This window comes from Ambystoma mexicanum, chromosome 9 (assembly GCF_040938575.1).
Source record: "Ambystoma mexicanum isolate Mex_15411 chromosome 9, UKY_AmexF1_1, whole genome shotgun sequence".
Classification (NCBI taxonomy): Eukaryota; Metazoa; Chordata; class Amphibia; order Caudata; family Ambystomatidae; genus Ambystoma; species Ambystoma mexicanum.
Genome location: NC_090931.1, coordinates 878,816,776 through 878,843,597, shown reverse-complemented (window position 1 = coordinate 878,843,597; position 26,822 = coordinate 878,816,776). Strand labels below are relative to the sequence as shown.

The 26,822-nt window shown below is 46.3% G+C and overlaps 1 protein-coding gene across 1 annotated transcript in view; it reads right to left on the bottom strand.

Annotated features, from left to right (window-relative positions):
* The window catches only part of IQCA1 (IQ motif containing with AAA domain 1), a 1,010,495-nt gene that overhangs the window by 541,547 nt on the left and 442,126 nt on the right, over nt 1-26,822 (bottom strand). The window contains exon 7 of the mRNA XM_069615989.1: nt 3,038-3,122. Coding sequence (XP_069472090.1) covers nt 3,038-3,122 — 85 coding nt within the window. The remainder of the gene's footprint in view (nt 1-3,037; nt 3,123-26,822) is intronic.

Genomic DNA, 26,822 nt, shown 5'->3' with positions numbered 1-26,822 from the left:
AACCCAAAGGTCACACAAGTTGCAACAGCCAAACCACACATGTAGGCTGACTTTGGGCTATTATGCTCCCTCACTACGACCCATGCAAATGGTGTGCTCTCACTCACACTCAAAATACCAGCATCAGCTGCATGCATTACAAACACAGCCCAAATCACACTGACACTGCCATCTTTGCCCCTAGCCTTTCAAGAATGGCTAACATTTTCTGCTAACCCAGCCCAGTGACAACCATTATCCACCCATTATAACTCCTTACCCCGGCTCAGGGACTGCTTAACCACTGAGCCAATCACAGCTGAGCTTCCAACTGCCCTATCAAAACAGTTAGGACACTCTATATATACAGAGGTCCAAGATGGCGGCCGGGATTGAAAGATCACTGTGACCACTCATCTTGTCTGCAGAAGCCTCGCTGGCCTTCTCGGTAAAGTTTCTCTACAACGGGGACTCTCGTCCCTGCAGCGCTTTACATTGATCACTGATCCTTTGCCATCTATATGCTTTCTCACCACCAGTGAGTCCTATATCCATAACACTGATCCCCACCAATCTCCACATGCAAAATCACCACTAGCGGGTCAACCCGCCCCATCTTGCTTCCCCATGTTAAACAAGCGACAGCACAACAGTCACAGGGCATCCGTCCCAGCTGCACTGTACATCAATCCTGTCACTGACCACGGGGGACTGCAAGCCTTCATAGACCAACCAACTACCCCTTGACCCAGCACTCGTCGCACAGCGCACCTTACTACCTTTTCTAATTGGTGGGCCCCTAGCACTCACACCCCAGACTTGTCCAACATGACAAGGGAGAGCACAATCGGCATGGGACATTGGTCTCCGCTGCACTGGACATTAATCCTGCCACCGACCACGGCGGACTACTGCCATTTCTAGACCAACCACCCTGACCCAGCCCTCAGAGCACGGTGCACCTCACTATCTTCTTAAAGCAGGAGGCCCCTACCACCCTCCGCCCCGCCATGTCCAACACAACTCCGACCCAGAATCCGCAGTAGATTCTGGCACCTTGCCAGTTTTGCAACTGGGAATGACGCACAGCCATCCACTTGGCCTGACCAGTCCAACGGAGATCCACTGACTCCCCACTAGCGCATTTAGCTCACACACACAATCTGACTAGCCATGCATGGCCACCCCACTGCCCCAACCACGTAGCGCAATAGTAATCCCCTTCTAGCAATTCTGCCTCATATCTCATGTTCACACAGATCCACCCATATTCACTCGCTCAGATTATGTTGGGTTTCTCCTCATCTTTATATGTCCTTACTCACCTCTCTTCCCCCGCAGCGTGCTAACCAGCTTAATCTTCACTCTGGAACTCTCCACCAAGACTCCAGGCTCAGCACCCTAAACTACTCGGTAAGGTCACCCATGAGCCTCCAAGCTCATCCAATTTTAAAAGGCATCTATCCCTACTTGCTTGATCACTAACTAACAACATGCCTTCTTCTCTCCTGCCCTTTTGCCCCTCGGTGCATCGCTTTTCCACAATCTGTTGTATGCAACTAGTATGCCCTATCTAGTGGTGCTAATTATGTAACATGCAACAACTTCATGTTTGCAACACAATGTATATGACAAAACTCACCAACACATTCACCCACCTCACCTCACCCACAAATAATTGTCACATGACACACTAATGCATTAATGTCACCTGATAATTATCACCCCCTCATCACTATACCTTGGTGATCATTGTCCGTCACCACTCACGACACATCAATGACACAATGTACACTAAACCATCTGTTTCTAACCACAGCCATGATAAAGACCTTTTATGGTCGAAACACGTGTCAGCCATCTTTATGCTATCAGGCACTATGTATGCTACCAGAACAGGGCACAGTATATGCCGAATAAATCAGCACTTACATTCCAAACTGGAGCGACAAGACTTTTCATTTACTCGCTTCATACACAAAACCTAAACTGGTCACACTATCCAAGGTCTAGTGACTGAGTGTACCTGGTTCTTACCACCCTTCTCTCAGTACCTGTTTTCCCACACTCCATCATCACCTGTTTAAAAGCGGTGCTAGAAGAACCCTCCACCAGGTATCCTTTGGCAGGCCGCCTTGTATCCCTATCCTTCCCTACAACAATAGGCTGCCTCATGAAAGCTTTCCTAAAACCTTTAGGGTCTGGCCCAAACCCTCTACCACGCCTCCTTCAAGTGACCCACAATGTAGTGCAACTACCACAGCACTTCTAAACATAACAATTTACAGTCACACACGTGTGCCTCCGTGGCAAACTGCGGTCTCGGGCAGTGAAATGGATGTTGATGCCCACCAGGGCATGGGGCACTTCAATGGAGACTCCCTCTTGGGCAGCGGTGGTGATTGCAGTGAGACAAAAGAAAGTAATAATGATTAGAGAACTTCAAGTGTGGATGTACACTATGTTGGGGCCCATATAAGGCTGCACCAATGGATACAAAATGCATGCTTGTGGTGGTCCAGTGTATTTGTGGTGTGCATTTTTGTCATTGTAATTAAAGATACTATTGTATATAGAACCTTGGTTGGGCATTCCTTTAATTTGATATCACAGTACAATTGTTGTTTAGATTGCTTCTTTACCAGTTCATATCCTTGTGTACAATAAAACCTGCCTCACCCACATTACCAAAAAAAACAAAGGAGGTATATTTCTTGAGATGTGCCTGTTTCACCTTTATGATTGGGATCACTGCGGGTTTGGCTGAAAAGACGCTTTAGACACTACTTATCCCTGTACTTCTGCAGAGCAGTAGTCATTTTGTCACAGAAGCATACCCCTGAAGTCCTGCAATGGCAAAGTACTAACCTTCGATATAAAGAGTTTCAGAGTTGCATAAACTCAGCATAATAGAAGAAGTGCCATGATGAAAATGGTGAAAGAATAGGTATCCTGCTTCCAGGTTTCCATCACATCACTAACCATGCTGCTTGTCACCTAGTAGCCGGCCATAACATTAATATGTTTTTCTGTTTGTTTTTCTACTGTCCAAAATTACCTGTTCTGGTGTCTTCTCAGCAAAGATGGCAAGTGAGCCTCCTTGCTCTTCATCAGGAAAATCTGGGAACTTGCCTGTCACATGCCTGAAGTAAAAGAAATGGAGGCACTTAATTATGTTGAGTATAAGATGAAGGGGAGAACACAACTGCATTATATGGATAAAATAGTCCATGCAACAGGTTTGTTTACATATATGGTGAAAGACATCATGAACTGTAACCAATTGTGAGCAAAAACTATCCATGGTGCTGATAAATTATCCTGTAGTCAAGGGACGAGATGCTATATTGGGATTTCATGACCTCTTTTATAAACCCCATTCTGGAATACCGCACACACACTACTTTGAAATTCTTTATGCAGTTTTGTAATGCAGCATTCTATTCTGGAAAAGTGCACACAGGTCAACAATACTGCACCTAAGTGTGGAACACTGAAGCCATATCAGGAATACTGCAGCCTCTTCAGTAATACTGCAGAACATCATACTATATAATAAAAGACCAGATGTATGTGTGTCCGAAGCCGTCCCGCCCACTACACCTGTTATCACCGGTAGAGGTAGCTGTTGCCTTACTCATGCAACAATAAGACTTCAAGTTCATCTTCCAGGCGAGCAAAATGTGCATTTCAACAATGATAGCATACAATTAGCTGCAGAAAAGGACCAAGACAGGTATACCACTTTAACAGCATACTTCAAGTTGCATACACTAAGAAAATATATACATTACACAAAATATAGACAAATACATTCATTTGATTAAGAACTATTTCTCTAACAAAACATTGTTTTTAATGTGCTTATGTATTATGTAATTATTCATTGTAATATTTCTTGGTGTGTATTATTATATCAATAATATTTTTCATGTGTGTTTTAAATTGTATTTGACTTCAATTTACTTTATTTCATGATCTCGTAGTCTACTTCGAATCATGCTGCAAGTGAATTGTATTACTCTGACATCCCTCAAAATTATATATTTGATTCCAAAACCCATAAGTGGAATCCAAGACAATGAGGAGCAGATACAAAAATTGGCTGTATGTACTATGTTAAACTTTCAATGGATTCTGTAAGATTTTGTTTGGGGTAGCTATGCCTCCACGTAAAAGGAGCACGATACTTTACACACTTTTATTTTTTAGTAACATACATTATGTTAAAATACACCACATAATATATTTACACTCTGAAAATGTCTTGGTTTATGCACATTAGCCTGTGTACACAGGCTTTTACAGTAGTTGTACATTTTGCACCACGTTTTGAATTGTGATCTCATTTATACTGATACAGTGATGCTAATGTACTATGTTTGATAATACTGCATGAATGCGTGTACTACTGCACACCACACCAAGTTCTCAAATATATGAGTCGGTCGTTATGCTGCACATGATTCTGGAGTGTTGAGGCAGCCGATGGCAAGACGCAGTATTCCTCCCTTTCCTGTACCCATGATCACTCCGATTTCATAGGATTCTCCTATGTCCCAACTCCCCCCCATTTTTACACAAACAATGGGCCAAGGAAGAGGGTGACTGAGAGTAATGAATACTAACTCTTACAAATCGCATAGAACTTGTCCCGCTAATTGGGTGAGGCAAAGTCATGCTCTTGAATCTAAGTGCATGCACCTGATGCAAATTAGCTCTCCTCATACAGATAAAAGGCAGAACATAGAGACACACTCTGAGCAAGGTGGACACGAGTAAGACAGAACTTCAGGGGCGAAGGTGAACCAACTGGAGCAGAGCACCGGACCAAGGACGAGAGCCATGGGTGGAGAAACCCAGGAGTTCCCTGCTGGAGGTCGTTCCCTACAAGGGGATGGAAAAGACACATGGAGAAGGCAGAATCCCAAACCAGAAGGCTGCATTCTGTTTCAAGGATGCCAGCAACCCTCCCGAGTGAACAGCAGAGTTGGGGAGGCGAGGCCAAGCCTGAGATACTAACCTTGACTCGTAAACTGGAGTACAATAAAGACAAGAAAGAAACACACACAGCTGGTGAGTTGGCAAGCGACTTGAGAGAATGCTGTGCGCTGGAGAAAGATTGAAGTGGCAACATTATATCACCCAATTGAAGGATGCACGTGCATGTATGAGACACGAAGAAAGGTAGGCCTGCGAATGAACCTTGAAGTGACGATAACTGTAAAGTCAGCGATACTGAGTAACAAAGTGGTCCGGCAAAAGGAAGTAGCCCACTTGAAAGTCTCTGTGAAAGGTGAAAAGTTTGTAGCAATAAAGTGAATGAACTGTAAAAGGGGAGAGTAAAAACGTGAACGTTGAACTTTGGTGCATAATACCGTGAACTACCCAGACCAGGAAGCACTGGGGCAAATAACATAGGATTGTGAGTTGAAAGCTGGAAAGTCTAAGTGGTCCTGCAGAGATCTGTAGAAAAGAGCCACGTACATTTGAAATTCTTTGACATCAGGAAATGGTCAGAGCCCAACTGAGATAGACCAAAGGGGTGATAGGTTAGAGGAAGGGAACAACTTCTAAAGGAGGTGAACTAAGCTTGCAGAAGGGAACCCCTGCAAGTGTTTTGCTGTGAAAGGTCTGAGCCCGACTGAGGGAAACCAACATGAACTGTTTGGTGAACTTTTACTTTAAAAGGTCTGAGCCCGACAGAGGGGGACCAACATAAACTTTTGCTTTAAAAGGACTTAGCCCTATAAAGGGGGAACAGTGTGAACCTTTTGTCGAACAGTGTTTTAGAACCAGGAAAGAGAGACTTTAACTTGGAAGGCAAGGCGGGCCTCGATCCACGTTTTTCACTGCCTTTGTGTTAAGAGCCTGAGCCAGAGTGTGTCATCTTGCCTACAGGGACCGCCTTACTCCATGCTGTCCAACGTGGGGAGGAGAGCTGACTCAGCCACATCTATTCTTTATATTTGAACACTGACTTTCCTTTGCATACATATTCTCCTTTTGACATTTTTGTACAAGGTATAGGGCAGGTATTTTCTTTTTCTTTTTCAGTATATGCCATTTTGATATGACGGACAAAATAGGAATGTTTTATTTATTATTTAATGGTTGAGACTACTCCCATCCTAGCTGTAGGGCAAAGTAGGAGTTTCTCCAACCCCATGAAACTTGAATAAAGGTTTCACAAATTGTACCTTTTGGGTCAGTGTCATACTTGTGCCTCCCTCACAGAGCGCAGTTTGTGAATATTGCACAAAGTTGTGTGATACTACGCTCATTTATAAAATGCTGTAACCTATTATGGAGTTCCCAATTCAGAATAGAACAGGGTGTTTGAGTGTGTTTGGTGGCTTTTCTTTGCCTTTTCCAAAAACATGGGTGAATAATTTTGAGCAAACTACAAAGCATCCATATGTCATGGTATATGGTATTCAATAACCTCAGAAAGTTTTGAGAAGATTGCATTTTAGCCCAACCAATGTTGTCCGATTAGTTGGACCTAGCCTCACCAGGGTTGGACTGGCCCATAGGGAACTCTGGAGATTTTGGAGTAGGCCTCTGCAACCCGGGCCTCTTTTGAGTGTTATCTTATTTTGTTTCCACGTTTTCTCATAGGAAAATGGTTGGGCTTGCTGAAAATGTGTACTATGGGGCTATTTAGAAAATTACTTCCAGGGCCTCTTTGGTTCCCAGTCCACTCCTGAATCCCATAGCTGATAGTGGAGTTATCTCAGGCTTGCCTGTTGAAGCTATGAATCCATTCCCTTGTCTTTACCCGTTATGGAAACTTGGGTAAATGGCAGCCACCCATGAGGGAGTAAAATACACACTCTCCTTCTCATTCACCAGACCTCCCACAGACACAATCAGCCAGCATCCCCAGCCAGGACATCTGAATGGAACTGAGTGCACTATTTAACAAGGGTGGGCTCTGGTCGCTGGTTCCTCCGTGAGCAATGACCTTAACTTGAGTGCTGGAAAAGTCATGGGGTCTGCTAGAAGACATGTGGTCCTAGCATTCCGGGGCACGGGATCAATCTTAGGCTGAGGCTTGTCTTTTCTGGGTGTTATCTGCACGATTCTGCCGTTTCGATCCCTCACTACCTGGGCTGAGCTGCAGTTTCCTTCTGCTGCCAGAAGAGGGCAGAGGGTGAGATCGTGTGTCCCACGTTGGTGCTGAATTAGCTTGCCAAAGGGGCAGATGGAGAACGATGGGCAGATGACCTACTGGACAGCAAGGGTTTGGTCCTTTTCAAACGCACGTTCTGATGTAGGTTTGACGTTTAAAGGACATTTTGTTGGGTGAAGGAGTAACTGTAACTGTAACTGTGAGGGGTGCAATGTGAGTTGTAAGATACGCCGAAACTCGCGTCCCTACACACGCACAGGAACACACTCCTCAACATATGCACTTCAGTAAAGTCTGCTGCGCTTCAGGTGGTTGTTGGCCCAAAATAAAGAGAAATAAAATGCTGCATGCGCATTTACTGTGCATTCAGCTGCAACCATAATACCGAATCCCATTACACCGAACAAGGGGAGCGAGGGTTGCGGGGGTGCCCCCTGCTTCCCTTGTTCAGTGTAATGGGTTGAGCTGTGGGGGTGTCCCCCGCTTCCAGCGGATGGATAGCGGGTGACAATCAAGTAAAAAAATAAAATTAAAAAAGGACCCTGCAGTTCCAGTTCCGAGCCACATTAGTGGAAGGATGACATTGCAGGGATAGAGGAGAGTCGGCTGCGCACACAGTGTGCCGCGGAAAGGTCAGTATGGGTGTAAACTGGGGATAGCGGGTATGGGGATGCAGGAAAAGGGAATCTTTGTGATCACTGCGCGATCTTCGAAGTCAACATTTTCGTCGTCGGAATGTCGGCCCGCGCAGTGATCCCATAGATCCCTTCTGGTCAACCATCGTGGATTGTGGAAGCAGCTAAAAGGCAACATCACGTACACATGTGAAAGCAGCCTTGAACATACAGTCAGGCAAGCAGTCAGTCCTTCTTGTCCCATTTGCCCGTTCCAGTTGCTGAAGGTAGTACATGAAATCTCAATGTTGTTGCAATCATTTGACTGACCAGGCCATATATTTGGCAGGAGTTGTGACAGGTGACAGTCCACTATAAGCTCTGATGGCAGGTTCCACAAACCCTCTATAATAATAATAATAATAATTTGGCATTTATATAGCACTACGAACCCTGAGGTATCTGAGCGCTGCTTATTATTACCCACGGTGTGTGGTGCTCATTTATCGACCTCGGAAGGATGAAAGGCTGAGTTTGGCCCTGCCGGGATCGGCAGGATCTGCACGGATGTCAAAGCGAGTGCTCTACCCGCTGTGCCACTTGACCGGCTATTCTCAGGCACTCCTATCCGAGTGATAATGAGTGCTTAACCCTCACTTCTCTGCCAGACCCTTCAATCAGGGCCAGTCACTCTGGTTAAGCGCTGGAGCCGGGCTGCCGTGTCGTGATGGGGCATGCACATTCTCTTCCTAGTCATGCAGGATCTTGCTGGAGCTGGGCTGCTGTGCCATGATGGTGCGTGCACATTCTCTTCCTAGTCATGCAGGATCTTGCTGGAGCTGGGCTGCCGCGTCATGATGGGGCATGCACATTCTCTTCCTAGTCATGCAGGGTCTTGCTGGAGTTGGGCTGCCGTGTCGTGATGGGGCATACACATTCTCTTCCTAGTCATGCAGGGTCTTGCTGGAGTTGGGCTGCTGTGTCATGATGGGGCGTGCACATTCTCTTCCTAGTCATGCAGGGTCTTGCTGGAGCTGGGCTGCTGTGTCGTGATGGGGCATGCGCATTCTCTTTCTAGTCGTGCAGGGTGTTGCTGGAGCCGCATTGCCGTGTCATGATGGTGTGTGCACATTCTCTTCCTAGTCACGCAGGGTCTTGCTGGAGCCGGGCTGCCGTGTCGTGATGAGGCATGCACATTCTCTTCCTAGTCATGCAGGGTCTTGCTGGAGCCGGGCTGCCGTGTTATGATGGGGCATGCACATTCTCTTCCTAGTCATGCAGGGTCTTGCTGTGTCATGGGCTTGCACATTCTCTTCCTAGTCATGCAGGGTCTTGCTGGAGCCAGAATGCCGTGTCATGATGGTGCATGCACATTCTCTTCCTAGTCATGCAGGGTCTTGCTGGAGCTGGGTTGCCGTGTCGTGATGGGGCGTGCACATGCCGTGTCATGATGGGGCGTGCACATTCTCTTCCTAGTCATGCACGGTCTTGCTGGAGCTGGGCTGCCGTGACATGATGGTGCGTGCACATTCTCTTCCTAGTCATGCAGGGTCTTGCTGGAGCTGGGTTGCCGTGTCATGATGGGGCATGCGCATTCTCTTCCTCGTCTTGCAGGGTCTTGCTGGAGCCAGGCTGCCGTGTCGTGATGGGGCATGCACATTCTCTCCTTAGTCACGCAGGGTCTTGTCGGAGCCAGGCTGCTGTGTCGTGATGGGGCATGCACATTCTCTTCCTAGTCATGCAGGCTCTTGCTGAAGCCGGGCTGCTGTGTCATGATGGTGCGTGCACATTCTCTTCCTAGTCGTGCAGGGTCTTGTCGGAGCCAGGCTGCTGTGTCGTGATGAGGCATGCACATTCTCTTCCTAGTCATGCAGGCTCTTGCTGAAGCCGGGCTGCTGTGTCATGATGGTGCGTGCACATTCTCTTCCTAGTCATGCAGGGTCTTGCTGGAGCCGGGTTGCAGTGTCATGATGGGGCATGCACATTCTCTTCCTAGTCGTGCAGGGTCTTGTCGGAGCCAGGCTGCTGTGTCGTGATGGGGCATGCACATTCTCTTCCTAGTCATGCAGGCTCTTGCTGAAGCCGGGCTGCTGTGTCATGATGGTGCGTGCACATTCTCTTCCTAGTCATGCAGGGTCTTGCTGGAGCTTGGCTGCTGTGCCATGATGGGGCATGCACATAATCTTTCTAGTCATGCAGGGTCTTGCTGTGTCATGATGGGGCATGCGCATCTCTTCCTAGTCATGCAGGGTCTTGCTGGAGCCGGGCTGCTGTGTCGTGATAGGGCATGCACATTCTCTTCCTAGTCATGCAGGGTCTTGCTGGAGCCAGTCTGCCGTGTCATGATGGTGCATGCACATTCTCTTCCTAGTCATGCAGGGTCTCGCTGGAGCTGGGTTGCCGTGTCATGATGGTGTGTGCACATTCTCTTCCTAGTCATGCAGGGTCTTGCTGGAGCCGGGCTGCCGTGTCGTTATGGGGCATGCACATTCTCTTCCTAGTCATGCAGGGTCTTGCTGGAGCTGGGCTGCCGTGTTATGATGGGGCATGCTCATTCTCTTCCTAGTCATGCAGGGTCTTGTTGGAGCTGGAATGCTGTGTCATGATGGTGCGTGCACATTCTCTTCCTAGTCATGCAGGGTCTTGCTGGAGCTGGGTTGCCGTGTCATGATGGGGCATGCACATTCTCTTCCTAATCATGCAGGGTCTCGCTGGAGCCGGGTTGCTGTGTCATGATGGGGCGTGCACATTCTCTTCTTAGTCACGGAGGGTCTTGCTGGAGCCGGGCTGCTGTGTCATGATGGTGCGTGCACATTCTCTTCCTAGTCATGCAGGGTCTTGCTGGAGCCAGGATGCCGTGTTATGATGGGGCGTGCACATGCCTTGTCATGATAGGGCGTGCACATTTTCTTCCTAGTCATGCAGGGTCTCGCTGGAGCCGGGCTGCTGTGTCATGATGGTGCGTGCACATTCTCTTCCTAGTCATGCAGGGTCTTGCTGGAGCTGGATTTCCGTGTCGTGATGGGGCATGCACATTCTCTTCCTAGTCATGCAGGTTCTTGCTGGAGCTGGGCTGCCGTGTCATGATGGGGCATGCACATTCTCTTCCTAGTCATGCAGGGTCTCGCTGGAGCCGGGCTGCCGTGTCGTGATGGGGCATGCACATTCTCTTCCTAGTCATGCAGGGTCTTGCTGGAGCCGGGCTGCTGTGCCGTGATGGGGCATACACATTCTCTTCCTAGTCATGCAGGGTCTTGGCTGCAATTTCTACCGCCTTCTGAGATCCAACCTGCTGGCTTTCCCAAGAAAGGGGCGGGTGTAACATATAGACTTACACATGCCCGCCCGCAAACTCACATAACCCACAAGGATGCATGCAATCAAACACTGGACACAACAAAGAAGACTTCCATCAACAGATGAGGTCCCTGTTGCAGGATCTCCACCCCTCTGCGTCCCCCTCTTTCCAGCAATTAGGATTTGCTCATCTTAAATAAGTATGTTCTTATGATGACTCACTACATGTTATGTATGTTGCCCCGCAATCCATCTTCTCCTTTCTGGCCTCCTCTTATGTCTGGTTAAGCTCAAGTTTAATGACACCAGTTTGTATTTTGCCTTTAATGATAAGATCAAAGACGTCTGGCAAACGCTTTTTACGTTTTATATTCTGTTCCTGTCAATCATGTTTTATTTGTTGGAGGAATTCATAAGATGTTGTTTTAAAAAAATGTATGTCTGGGTAATATGCTGCCAAGCAAAACAAGGGCACCACTAGACTAATTTAAAGAGCAAAGAAGAATTGTGCAGATTCTCAAAAACGTGTGTGTGTGTAGAGAGGAGAGGCTACCTTCCCCTCTCACCTCTGTGCCTGCAGATAACACCATGCAAGTCCCTCATTCATGTGTGAGTTCTGTAAAGTGAGGGGGGAGCCAGTACAGTGGAGCCTAGCAAGTCCGCTACTCCCTCCATGCATAGTCAAGGGGCCAGGCCTGATCCAGACATATGGCCTGCACTGAATCACTGACCACACATGAGTAGGGGGCTGTGATCTGCCCCCTATCCATGGGGAAGGGGGTGTAGTGAACACATGTTCAGTAAAGAACCACTCCGGGAAATGCATTGTTTACATTTCCACATATGTTCAGGATTTAGAAATGTGACAAAATAAATAGATGGAAAGCATGAGCATTTCTATTTTTCAACAGACCAGGGCTGACGGGGGTCTTTTTAGATAAGATGGCGCTTTCCAAAACAAGGTGTTTTGCAAAAGAGGAGAATGGGTGCAAAGAAGCAAGCTGCAGATATATCCAAGCCTATATCTTTGTGAATCACAACGCACTGTGCTCTATGTCAGACATAACAGTTTGTGTGTGTGGAATGATTTATTAACAATAATAATAATAAAAATATGACATTGCAGACCCACAAGGCTGTTGTTCAGCTAGCTAATATGGATAAAGGTTACTATATGTGTGGGCCCAGATCATGTCCACAATTGCAAACTGGGCAATCAAACCATGAAAACAGCCTTGTGGGCATTGCCTGTGAGTAAACAGTATGTTGGACATTTTTGGGTGAATTATTAAAAAAAATAGCGGGGCTGGATTTTTGGCAGACCAACAAGACCGTGTGCAAAGCACTTGCACGGGTTTTGCTTACATCCATCCAATGGTGTTTGCGGCACATGAGAACAAAAAGGTGGCACCGCGGTGCGCATCATTTTCTGTAAATGGCGTATTGTGCCACCACCCCGAGTCCCGTGGAAAGAGCAGGGCAACGGTGAGGGAAGAGGGAGGGCGTTTGCAGGTGGAGGAGGGGCGTGGAGCCGGGTTGGCGGGGTGGAGGCAGGCTGGTTATTGGTATGGATGCATCTTGCATGTAGGCTCAGTTCTAGGGAGAGAGGCGACGCAGCGGGGATTGTATGTGCATGCAGAGTCGAGCTGCAGAGGACAGAATGAGAAATCGCATGTTTTGGAACCCCTCAAATATCTTTGCCTTTCTTGGACCGAACTTCAGTGAAACCTCTGGAACCATTCGAAATATAGAGATCCTATTAGGGGCCAACTTAACATTAAGTGCAGAGTCACTACCACTGGCTTTGTAATGTAGACATCATGGCTGGTGACAGCAGAGGAGGAGCAGCACTGAGCCGCACATGACACGAGCAGCAGCAGGCAGAGTCCTCGTGGGCCTGTCAGAGAGGAGGGTTCCTCTTTCGGAATGCACTACATGAGACGGACATCTTAGAAAGAGAGGGCCGCCAGGTCGTCCTTGGATGGAGTAGCTGGACGGCTTCATTGGGACTCGAACCTGCGTTTCTCAGGGAGGGCACTTTGCTGACAGGATTATCTCAGTGGCAAGTGTTTATCACAGAATGTTAGACATTTGACAGTCCAGAGGTCAGGCATGACTGCTTGATGACAGGCTGGCAGATTATCTATAAAAAGCTGACCTCTGGGCCAACAAAGTGCGCTGGGCCATCTTCTCCGGTGGTCGCCTGTAGGATGCATCCAGACAAGGGCCTTGCATGGCTCAGGCTTGTCAGCAGCACGGCCGCACCATAAGGGCTGGACTGGCCTATTGGCAACTCTGGTGATTTCCCAGCAGGTTTCTGCACCCTCAGCCTCTTTTGTGTGGTAACCTATTTTATTTCCACATTTTCTCATAGGAAAAGGGTTGGGCTTGCTGAAAATTGTGGGGCCGCAGTGGTCTTAGTGGTTCTCAACTGTGGACCTGATCTCATAGCTGCTCAAACCAGAGGCGAACAGTGCACGTGCCCTGCCTTGCCTACGTTGTGAAGCAAGGTGGCATAGATGTATGGACAGCAATCTTCACCGCGCGTGCACAAAGTAGTGGATTGTTGGCCAATGGACTGCTTTGCCGTCTGGGTTTTGGAAGTTGCTGGCGGAGTAAAAAAAAAAACCCTTTGTGTGCAGATTGACACAGTAATTAACTGTATGATCGTGTGGATTTTTCACCTGTGATACGTTGACTGCTGCATTGCTTTTTGCAGTACTGGTCCCCACAGTTGTGGAGGTGTGGCGATAACCCGGCTGACTGTGACGCCCCCTGAAGTATCGGTCTCTCATTGACGAGAAACTAGCACATTTTTCAGTCTGTGACGTGCATTGAAGGTTCACCAACTAAAGGCCCAGAGGTTTCCTTTCTTCCTTTATGGGTGCCTGAAACTACCCATTTAACACGGTGTTGAGGAGAATAGTGGATGTTTTAAATGTATCCCCTGAAGAATGTTCACCCGAACAGGGCTGTGAAGAACAGAAACATGTTGGGATTGTTGTTTTAATGACACATTGAGATTTTTTTGTGTTTTGTTATGTGTTATCTTCTGTGTTGTATGGATATGTAAAAATTATGGCTTATGTTTTAGTAACTGTTTTTTTAGTGTAAGCTGCACTGTGTTAGGTGAGGGTAGTGTTTTATGTTCAAATTCAGTTGGAATATTTTGAATAAATCTTATATATATTTTTGCAAATCAATCATAGCACCCGGTCCATTTTTTCAGGACTAGTGGTGCCGGAAAACCTTACAGAGGGTCCTATTTGAGGGGGTTGGATGTAAGTAGAGAATACGTATCATCTTGCTCTTTATTGTAGTATACATAGTGTGTAGGTTGCCATTGCGAAGTGTGGAAGCCGAAGTCATGGGTTGGAATGGTACCTTACCCAGTTGACCGTATTGTGTGATCTTGGGTAATTCAATTTGATTTCCAGTTGCCCAATTCCCTAAATGTTCTTAGAAATGGCAGAGATGACAAGTTAGCTTATCATAAAATAACTTCAATGAATATATCATATGTGGCAGTGGCCAATTTCTTTGGTAAACATGATCCTTGATACAAAATGCCCACTTTCTGTGGCTTCCACACTGTCCAAATAGACCCCTTTTTCTCCTTCCTCAAATCTTTCTTTTCACCAACCATCACCCTTACTTACGTCTGCCTTTCTTTCTCACACTCCTACCACTCCAGCTAAACTGGCACCCATCCTCCAGTTCCGGTCGAGCAATCTACCCTGAAACTGCTCTATTACAGACCCTTTTCCACCCCAGACCATCAATAAAATGGCGCTCCCTAAGCAAGAGAGGTAAAAGGTTAAACCAGGAGGGGTGCAAATGCATATGGTAAGGGGAATGGTGGAATCCCCTGCCCCCCCAAATATTGCTTTCCATTTAAAAATAGAAAAAATAGGTCTGTCGACCTTTGCGCAAAGTCGACCTTAAAATGCTGATCTTTTGACATGTAGATTTTTTTGTTGTAGATCAAAAGACCTTCAACTGCACTCAATGACATACCAGTATTTTTAACTTTGAGAGCCTGGCGCCAGTATTTGCATATTTGCAAAGTGTAACCACAAATATTACTATTGTGCAAATGTGGGCTTGCAGCATTATGTGGGCAGTGGCGTGAAAGGCCCATTCTGCCATCTTGGATTGGTTTGCCAGCGGCACATGCGTTTAGGAGCGCGAGTGCTCTGTGCTAGTTCCCGGAGGCTGCGGTCTGCATCAGTGAGCTCTGTGGCAGCTCCCCTGCCTGTCTCCTTTGTTCTGTACATACTGTGCAATCACTGTGGAGCCTGGTTTAAAGGGCCCGCCGACCTCTCTGTTGTTCTCATAATAATTCTTTGGTGCATATCAATCATAAAATCAGTTGTTCCTGGATTACACATGGATGAGCCTGTACCCCTAAACTGAGGTATATAAGGTGACCCTGCTCTCCCTGCAGTTGGAATAGGAAAGTGCTCAGTAAGTGACTGGGCAGTAGGCCACCTTGCCTCTGGTTGGGAAAACATCAACTTGGTAAATGTATCTATGCCTCCTAAACACTGCAAACCCTCCACTCCTGTTCCTCCGGGTGTGGTGTTGGCAGCCCAAATACACCTTCGACCCTATCCTCACCTCTAAAGTCTTTTTACTCGGTGTACACCCCTACTTCAGTGACCTCTGATGCAACCAACAGCGCAACAGCAACATAATGCAGCAAACCCATAGGTATCTGTTAACCAATAGGGTGCATAGAGTTTTAGCACACAGTGACCACTATTGACCTCCTCTCAGAATGTTTAGAGTGCAGACACTAACTATTGGTATTTACTGAATCCTGACCATGCTGACTTCAAAAGCGGACAGGGAAATAGCAATGCAACTTCTCTGCAAGATTTCTTTCAACAAGACACTCCCTCTCTGGGGGATCTTTAATTCATGGCACCATCCAACTTAACTCATTGAGGAGATATCCAAAACATGGGAAAATGCTTTCACTTTCTTTTAGAGAAACCATGTATTTTTACATTACACCAAGCGCGTGCTCAGGTTAAACCTGCTCCATTTCAATCAAGTTTGCAATTAAAATACTCAATTTATTAAGACACCCTTGTTATTGAAATACTAGAAAATAAAAGCAGGTGACTTTGAATTAAACTGTTTGATATTTATTTTTAGTTACAATTAACCTACGGTGTTTTACTACACCACCAACACATCCCCTCGAGCGATAGCTTGTGGGCAGGCCATTATACTGTGATAATGACCACCTCAATTTGACTATGAGGCTATGTTAGGTAAAAATGAAGACAGTAAAAAATAAAACAAAACATTGATCGAACAACATTCATCAAAGTATTTGTTACTCAACGTTTTGTGGTGCAAAAAACAACACTACTCAGCCAGTGCTGGAAATGGACAAACTGTACTCTGGGACCCTCCCCCTTTGAAGTGGGGGAAAAGGGGAGTGGTTACAGTGATATAGGCGAGGGCTTGGGAGCACCATAAGATCCTGCAAACATGTGCTTTGGGTCACTGAGCATGGTTTTAGATGGTATTGTTTGCATTCCAATATGCATGGAGAAAATTCATCTCTCTGTGTTTACGTTTTCTGTGGTTTGTAAATGAATCACTAGTATATAAACACACCAATTAATGAGTAAATCACCCCCATTCTGTAAATAAATCACCTATGAAAAATAGGAAGGTTCAAACATTACCAATGTGGTTTTCTGGAGATTTGCATAAAAGCAAAGTGCATTTTGGAACATGAGAATGACAACATAATTGTATATTTTAATATGCCTTTGATAGTGATTCAAGCATGGAATCCTTCTGAGCATGCAATGCAAACTGGACTCTCTGCTCATTTCATTTTTCACCACAGTCACCCTAACAGTAAAATGTCTGTAAACCACAAGCCATACATATTCATTTGGACAAAGGTTGGCGAATGTGGTGTCGAAGAAGAGAGGATTGCGGGGCAAGATCAAAGCTTTGGGTCAGGCGTATGTGGCAGGAAAGGAAGGATGCAAGGTATTCACGGATGGTTCGAAGGATCCTGTGTCTGGGAGAGTGGGTATGGCGTGTTATCTGGAAAGCACTGGGGAGTATAAAGTGGGACGATTGACGAATGATGTGTCGATTTGTACGGCTGAGTGGGTGGCGATTGCATTGGCGATTGATAGGGTGTGCGAGTTGGGGTTAGAGAAGGTGGTGATGTTTTCAGATTCATTGAGTGGGTTGCAGGCGATTGTGGCAGGGGATGGTGATAGGAAGGATGTGATTTTGGACATCAGGAGGAAGATTGATCGGTGTGTGCGTGGGTGAATGGATTTGGAGTTGGCGTGGGTCCCCAGTCACAGTTGCATTTTGGGTAATGAGTTGGTGGATCTGGTGGCAGGTGAGGATATTAGAAGGGGAGCGGTTGATGTGAGGCTGCCTTTGAGTGTGGATGAGGTGAAGGCTGTGGTGGTGAGACGGGTCATGGATGAGTGGCAGGAGAGGTGGGTGAGTGGGGTGAAGGGCAGGTGGATGTTTGCTGTTCGTGGGAAAGTGTCGGTGAGGATGGATGCGTGGAGTCTGGAATGGAGGGGGGGTGATGCTGAATCGATTGAGGATTGGGCATGTGGGGCTGAATGACTGTCTGTATCGAGTGGGGAAGCGTGAGACGAGGGATTGTGCGGTGTGTGGGGTGCCTGAGACTGTGGGACATCTTCTGCTTAGGTGTGAGAGACATGTTGAGGAGAGAGAATTGATGAGGGTTCGGTTATCTGCGCTGGGTGTGGCTGAGCTGAGTGGGAAGGCTTTGCTGGGAGGTGACGGGGTGAGAGGCAGGAGGAGGAACAGTGTGATGTTGGATTTTGTGAGGCAGACGGGGTGGAGGGAGGAGTTGTGAGTTTATGTGAGCTAAGTATTGATTGGTGGGTCTGGCGCACATCATCCTTTAGGATGGGGAAGCGCCTGCGTGAGTCCACCCATGTATCCGATAATTAAGAAGAAGGACAGTGACTGTTTACATATGTGAAGCTTGGGCTGTTCTAATCCGAGACTTTCATATTTCCCCAAAATCTTCACAGAGCTTGTAAATCAATCACTCCACCCCCCTGTTACCGTGAGTCTCCTGAAATGCACCTCAAGACGTGCACATAGGACTGTTTATGGATGATAGAGGGAACCCTGGCTCAGAAGCAGGCACTTTATGCCCTGGATGTCACTCAACATGGGGGAATTAGCCTTGTCCCTCCACTGAAATCAGCTCTGTATTGTTCTTGTCCAAATCCTCTGCTGGACTTGGACGATGAAAGTAAATCAGTTTTACTCTTCATACTAGATTTCGTGGGAAAAAAGGTAACGCACAGTTATGTTATTTTATGTTGATTTATACTGCGCACCACTACCACCCAGGGGCAGTCTCCAGGCACTTGCACGGCTCTGCAAGAGAGGGGCGGTGACAATAGGATGAGAGGGTAGGTTCAGAACCAGGACAAACTGGTGTCTGTGAGTGTTGTTTTGCATGTGGGAGTTGCTGCTGGAGGCCCTGTGCATTGTAACTTTATGGGTAAGACTCAGTGCCGCAGGTGTGTGCTAGTGTTTCTGTTGGTGTTAGTGCGTTGTGGGATTTTCGGGGGTTGTGGTTGTGTGCACTGATTAGTGTCCATAAGGGATCCAGAGACACGGGTATCCGGAGCTCTAAGACTATCAGGTGTCTTTGTGTGTTCTTGCGTTTTTGACAGTTTTATGGACTATATGGGGTGGTGAAATGGTATAGTGGCAAAGAAACCCAAGCACGGAAGAGAACCTTCAGCACCATAAATGGCATAGGATGTCCCTAGGCTGGCCACATTTTAACCAAGAACTGGAAGCCAGTGTCCTGTGACAGAAGAAATATCTTCACTGTATTGCGAGAGGCACGAGAAGAGCAAGAAGCCGCCTGGGCTAAGAAAGCAGCCAAAATGTGATGTCCAAAAAAGGCACTCGTTCTCCATAGGGAACACACATGCCAGGGAAGTGACTGCAGTTCAAGGATCAATTACCTAGAATAAGTTGTGACCCCAGCCAGAAGCATATAAGAGGCATTTGAGCTTTCTTACAAGCACAGGCAGAACCCACAACAAGAAAACCACAATCAAAAAGTGTGACAGTAGTCTCACGAGGACACCATAGTCCAGTAAGACAGACGCCCACCATGATGGGAGAGGGAAAGAGAGGAGCTCCCGGATACTACAACAGCGAGAATGCGACCATTGCGACAGTGCCACTCACGTGGACAGTGATCGTGTTGCAGAAGGCAAGTTGTGATTCAAGTGAGGGAACAAAGATCAATTTTCTAAAGTGTGAAAAATGAAATGTCAAACAAGTGACAGAAAACAGCTGGGACAGAGAATGCATTGCTCAAGAGATCAATCTTCAGAGAATGTAGTGTTGAGGGTTAGAGCACCAAAATTGTTCGGAACAAATCAAACCCTTATTGCAAAGTGCTAATATAAGGAATGAGGCTCCACATGCTAACGTACTCAGGTTAAGAGCTTGCCATCATCACCTTAAGTCCAAGAACATGCTGGGAAGCAATGAGAATATCCTTCACAGAAGATACACCAACCCAGGTGGGCACTGGTGATGTAAAATAACAATGCACAGCTTTTGTGTAATATGAGCTGTGCCTTTAGAACATAAAAACCAAGGCCAAGGTATATCTAATGGACATTGAAACCCCATTACTGGGGTGGCCCCAAGAGAGAAATGTGCATGTCAAAATAGACCTCAACTTAAGAGTACAAGCACTCACTGTAAGCAGAACAGGCATCAACAAAACACTGAAGAACCATGACACACTGGTAGTACTCAGTGGCCAAACTATATGGGTATATTCATGAGCCAGGGCTCTAAAATGGGGCACAACTAGTACAGTACCAAGTGGGAGCAGTGCCTGTAAGCTCTGTGGGTTGTAAGAAATACTTCTTCAAAACCTGACCATCTTCAAAATAATAGGCCTAATGGAGGCACGCAAATGGCTAAGACAATCATGGTTACACTCAAAATTCAGAGAAGCAGATTAGACTGTGTATGGATCTGTGTATCTTGAAGCAGGAGTTTGTGTGAAATATATTCCCTGTGCCCAACATCACTGAACTGGTGCAAACGTCTTCTCTAAACTAAAAATTGCAATTGAACACCAAGTCAATTTACATTAAAGGTCCAAGCACCGGCGTGCCTTTGTAATGCGTTCTGGTGCTCTACAGTACACCAGGGTGACCTTTGACCTATGTTTGGCAGCTTTAGTCTACCGGAGAATGGTGTCAAGGAACCTGCACAATATACCAAGAGTAAAATACTTCCAGGATAATATTTTCATACATGACGGACCATACCGTTCTAGCTCTGGACACCATTAACTACGGTTTACCCACCTGGCTTCAAAATGAGGATGTGCAACTATAAAATAGAGCTTATACCAAGACGGCGCACCCACCAAGCAGACTGTCACTCAAAATGATCAGGAAGCTTCAGAGACAGGCTCACAAGTACTCAAGGAGAACAGTGTCTCCCCAAATTTATAGAACACAAGAACACAGCTAGATGGAGTACTGCAGCAAGTTATCTGGAATCATGGCAGGCATGGCCAGAATAGTGAAAACCTAGAAAGGCGAGCCAGCATTTGAAGAAAAGCCCCTAGAATTACATATGCAATGATCTGTTTTAAGGACAAAAAAACACCTCCATGCCACATAGGGATATTCAGACAAAGTTATCCAAGCTAGGACACAAAGGACACTTCGGCGCTTCATTCAACATGAAAAGATTGAAGGAACATTTTCGAGGCCATCAATTTACCGCACAATTGAATCACCAATAACCATTGATGGGGAGGACCCCCAGGTATGCCAGAGGGATACTGGAAATCCGCAGACTTAGAGGGCCCAACACCCTCCCCTAGGATGCACAAAGAACTCAGTCAGCGGCAAGTTCAAACTGCGGTGTATTACAAACAAAACCAAGAGGGATCAGCAGAGGAACAGAGAGTATTATGCACATCTCGGTCTACCTGGGCTCGCCGGCCGGTTTTGCCCTCAAATGGCCTCAGCACTTCGTCACAGCCTGGGCCCTTCTCCAGAAAACCTATGGGGCCAGGTGATTGGGTACTGAGCACTCTATAACCTATACAAGACACTAAAGATGTTATTCTACTGGCCCTCACATGTCAGGGGCTGGTCTGTTCCATCCCCAATTAATTCACTAACTATAACATTGTTGCAGTGTTGTGGACTTACCATTAGTTCTTGCCCGTTGCTTCCCACCCCGGGGGTACTAAACTGTGATTGGCTAGAGCTGACGTCCCCAGGCCTGGGACCCGAGATGGTTCTCAGCTCATGGCATACCTTTTCAAGGCTATGAGAGTGATTCTGTGTCTGTATTGTAACTTGTGTGCACCACCTTGCCTTATGAGAGTGCTCTCCTGTCCGGTGCAACACTTGTTATGTACTCTTGCATACTGTTTCATACTTGTTACGGTCTGTGTCTGGCTGCCTGGGACGAGCTCTCCTTTCCCACTGCCGATCATTGTCCATTGTCTGCTTTAGCTGCGTCAAGTATTCAGAGACCACAAATTTTAGCTCTGCTGCCCTGAATTATGAGGATTTATTCTTATTTTCTGCAGCTGGTCCCTTTGTCGTCTGGGGATTGGCATCTCATCCGTATTTCTTGACTTTGGCTGCAGGTCCTGTCTCACACATTTGTTGCTCTCTGTCCAGCCTGAATCAGCTCAGCTTGTCGCTTGCTCAGAGGCCTGTGGCCTGCTGTAATTTTCCTAAACCTTATAATGCGGTTTCCACAGTGTCCATGCTATGCTATATTGTCCATAGGTTAGTCACACTTGGCTCTGTCAGGTCCTATAGGTGCTCCTGCAGTTCCATAGGGTTACTTGCGTTTAAGCATCAGCAAGCCTCTTGCTGTTTCTGCGTTGCTGCCTTTGGCAAATGGCAAAAATAATAAAACAATGACAGTATGTATATGTATCTGACCCCTAACTATAGAACTGTACGCTCATGGTCTTCATGTATTCAAGTGTGTGTTTGTGTCCCGAAGTGCGGATGGCACGTGTGCTTCATGTCTAATGCTGCTATGTCGAGGTGTCTCTAATGACGTCAGCCACATGGCTTCTTGTTACTCTAGTCCAGGCTGTCCATATAGGTCTCTCTGACCATGGCCCATGGAGTTTCATTCACACAGGGATAGATCTGTACCACCCCTGGTCTGTATGGCTGGCTGAGGGGATACCTATCAACACATGCGTCAATCATTGGTGTGTTAGGAATCCATCCGAAATAGAATGGATGATTGCAGTTTTTCCTGGCCTTCTTCCTTGTCATGAATTTAGTAGGAAAGGGGTTGGATCCCAATCCCCTCTTCACCATGACATGAGGATAAGTATCAGGCTAGCACCTTACAATCAGTGCTTTAAGTGGGCCAGGGCCTGCCGGGGCCGGGCCCCGGCAGTCTCCAAAAGGTGGGGCTGAGCCAGGGCCCTATTGGGCCCCTGATCCCACCGCATGTAACATTGGCGGGATGCATTATCCCGTCGCGGCCGCAGCCGCGACGGGAGATGCACCTGCCATGAAGTCAGGCTAGTTGACAGAAGAGGCAGCCAACCACAGCGATGCTGTGCCTGGCTGCCACTTCTGTCAGTCATAGTAACTGCCTCTGGTGACCCCTCGCACGAGGGGTCACCAGAGGCAGTTACTGTCCCTTTGTTTCCCCAGGTCGCCGAGGTGTCTTTAACCCTCGGCGAACCTGGGGATTCCTCGACATTTTTCGATGTTTATGAAAGATGGCTTGAAAAGTACACAATTCAAGCCATATTTTATAAAGCTTTGCCGACTGACAATTTTGTCCGTAGTCAAAGCTTTATAATACATGGCTTGAATTGTGTACTTTCAAATCCATCTTTTATAAACCCGAAATGTTTAAAAAAAATGGCTTGAAAACTAGGTAAACCGTAAGATATGCACACAAATATATATACACATGTTATATATCTGTGTGCGTACCTTACTATGGTTTGTGTACTTTGCAAGCCATCTTTTTTATGTAGCATATTTCTATGTTTAGAAAAGATGGCTTGCAAAGTACGCAAACCATAGTAAGGTACGCACACAGATATATAACATGTGTATATATATTTGTGTGCATACCTTACGATTTGCGTACGTTTTAGGCCACGCGCCCTGCCCACAAGCCACGCCCCCAAATGAGGCCCCCCCCCTCGATTTCTTACCCCACTTAAAGCCCTGCTTACAATCACTTGGGTGCAAAACAGATATACAGAGTATTGTGTGGGCCGACTTTATTGGAAATCTGGACTACATCCTGGTCACATGTGCTCAGTGGTGACGGTGGACTTTGTTTATTAAATGCTTGGAAATCCAGTTCATAGAGAAGATCAGAAATAAGGTTACTATCAAGTTATTCATTTAGGTAGTCAGGTGCAAATGTTGTCTTCCCAAAGGTGGAGTGAAAACAGTGTTCAATTTGCTTCTGCCAAGGTCAAACCTTCCTATTCAAAAAAGGAATTCAGCACGCAAAACTAGCTCAGTACCATCCTCATGGAAACAGCCAAGAGCAGAAAGCAAATAACCTCAAGAAAGGTGTGATACGAGCAGCTCTTGATGGAGGTGTGGATTGAATGGAAGAAGTCCTCAAAGCCAAGACAGCACACACTGTCACTCACAGCAGAGTGACTGGTTTAGCTGCGTGTTATGTCATGAGGAGACCAGCAAAGAACTTCCTGACACCCGGTGACTCCTGGAGAAGCAAGAACAGGAGGACTGGTCTATGGAGGCTAGAAGGCACTTAGAAAAGAAAACAAACAAGGTTTTGGGGAAAGGAAATACATGACGTTAGAAAAGCCCCAATACCCACCAATTTTGAGGAAGGAGATTGGGTAACAGTCCAACGGACCACACTAACCAGATGGTTGGGGCTATATTTGTTGTGGGAACACATTCAAGCTACACGAAACCGAGTGATGAGAAAGCATGCAAAGTAGTAACATCTTCCAAGTATCTGCAGCATTTCCAATCCCCCAGAAAACGGCAGAAGTTATGTTATGTTAAAGGTACTTGTATAGCACACCGTCACCAACGGAATTGGTCCCCAGGCGCTCTGGCGGATCTGTAAACAGGAAGGACGGGTAGGGTTAGTCGGGAGGAAGGGAGCAGGAGAGTGGGAGAAGTGATGTGCTGTTGGCAGCTTCAGCTCAGTATACACCAAGTGCTGGGCATTGGTGCTAGTATCAGATCCGGCGAGGCCTCGAGTACTGTGGGTGAAGTTTATGTGTTGTTGATACGGTGTGGTAAAGTGCGTGCGGATTGCTGTGAGAGAGATGGTTGTGTGGCTTTGTGTGGGTTTAAGTATGCAGAAGATTGAGGGTTGGGTTAGTGGGGTCTGTATCCTTATTAAGGTACTTATGGTTCCATTAGAGTTGTATGCCTGTGGGTTGGGTTGTTGCTTGTTCCTCATGGGCTGACTCGCTTCGGTGGTTCTGTGTAGATCCAGCTGTGTCATATTGAGTAATGTTTGGATTGGTAGGGGCGTCTGAACCCGATCTTCAGGTGTGGGACTGGGTGGGTAGTATCTATTCTCAGGTTATCTAGTGTGACCCTGGTCGGTTGAGGCTTTGAATGGTTCAGGGTCGGAGCCGTGTTGATGTGGTGTCCTGGTGCATCTGTCTTGGTGAGCCTGTGTGTTTAGTCATTCGTTTCCTTCTGTCCTGAAAAATATTTCCTTGGAAATTCATATTATCCCAGATTACCCCAGATTATCCTTGGTAACTCACATTATTGCCCTAGTAAAATCTGCTAATTATCAATTATTTTCCTTGAGATCAGTGAAACCTTTTGTTACACCTTGCCACTTTCATGCGTTGGTGCATTCATTCGTTTTTATCTCGAATTGACTATGGAAATCCAATGTTAACAGGTGTTCCTCGTTCTTCTTTTACTCCCCTAAAGGCTGTTTTGCATGCTGCTGCTCCTTCGGGTGTTGGAGTACAACAATCTGAACACATTAGACTCATTTTAAAATCCCTTCATTGGCTTTCTTTAAATGATAGGATCATATTCAAGCTTTTATGCATTACATATTAAGTGATATACTGGCAGACTCCTTCCTACCTAGCTAACAAATGAAACATCTCAGGAGGTTCAAGAGGTCTCCATAGTCGGGACACTCACCGCCTATAAGTCTGCAAATTTAAGTTGTACGTCCACTGAAAGAATCCTTCAAAGTGGCAGCTGCATTTTTCTGGAATTCTTTGCTGGCGGATCTCTGCAAATATCCTGACTATTTGGTGTTAAGAACAACATTGAAGGCATGGTTATGGAATTCTGTATTTCAATTGTTTTAGGTTGTTTTAAACTGTTTAATCTTGATTTTTAATTATTGTAATTCTGTGATATTATGGCCAGGGAAATTTCTATGACTGTAAAATGTTATACATGTTGATCTGTAAAGCACTGGTTTGCGCTACAAACTCTGAGCAACTGCACTTCCATGAGAGAATTATAAGACCAATGAGTGTGAACAACAAACACATACAACGAGTTTGCAAGGAACTAACATCTCCAAGAGACATTTGCTTTCTTTAAGAAAATGGAAGATTGTTGAGAGAAAGTTTTCTTCTCGCTCACAGCTGCAGCAGACCCCACTGGTGGCTGAACTTTATTAAGTCTCATGTCTGGAAACCGATGGGGGGGCCTTTACCAGTAGGGTAATGCCCCCAGGTGATAGCTCGCAAGGGCTTTAACGTAGCCCTGGGGGTATTACCCGAATGGGAATGCCCCCCACCGAGGGTTCGATTGCTATTAGTACCCTGTTGGGTCGTGCAAGGTTACTAATAGCATTTTTTCTCGAGTTGAAACTGTTTCTCAACTCGAGAAAAAAAAGAAAGAAAATGGCTGCCATGGATTGGGGATGTAGTCCCTTCTACCTTTGCATGGCTGCCATTAAAATGATAGAAAAAAGTAAACAAACAAAATGGCCGCCAAGTAAGGGGGCAAAAGGACTACACGTAGTCCCTTCTCCCTTTCCATGGCAACCAGGATGTGGATGCAACCTACCTGACAAAGGATTTGTCAGCCTGGTAACGACACAGTGAGGGCCAATGAGCTTGCTTGTTACAGGCTCATTGACCCTCACCGGGTACTAATCAGATTTAGCTAAAAAGCAAAGTATCAATGCATAATAAGAGAAGAAATGAGGGTATGGTGGCCAAAACAGAGAGGGCGGAGGGAAACTGAGCTATCTTCTGTTAGAGAAAGAAACAGGAAGAGGAAAGCAGTTAAACATATTAGTTGGCAATACATTTCTAAAGCACAGTGAAGAGGTTAAGCATATGTCAGTGACAATACTTGAAGTACTGGGGGATATACATTAGTGAATGCTCATATTTATTTATTTATTGCACTTGTTACACGCCCAGACCCTTAGGTATCACGGCGAGGTTACAAACAGCTTATTAAGACAATTATTAGAGGGGCCAATCGGGCACAGTTACAGAAGAGTTTACAACAGGAGATCAAAACGGATACATAGAGCTATGGTGAGACACTGGGGGTTTAAAAATACGGGATACAGGAGGCTGATTTGATTAACAAACTGACCAAGAAGAGTGGCTAACCCAATCAGCATTCCATAGTGTTACAGGGGGCAGGACCGCAAGCATAGCTTGGGGAGCAGGAATCAGCTCTGGCTTCACATGGACAACCTGGAAAAGCTCACACACCACTGGCCGCCTGCCAGAGGGATCGCTCTGT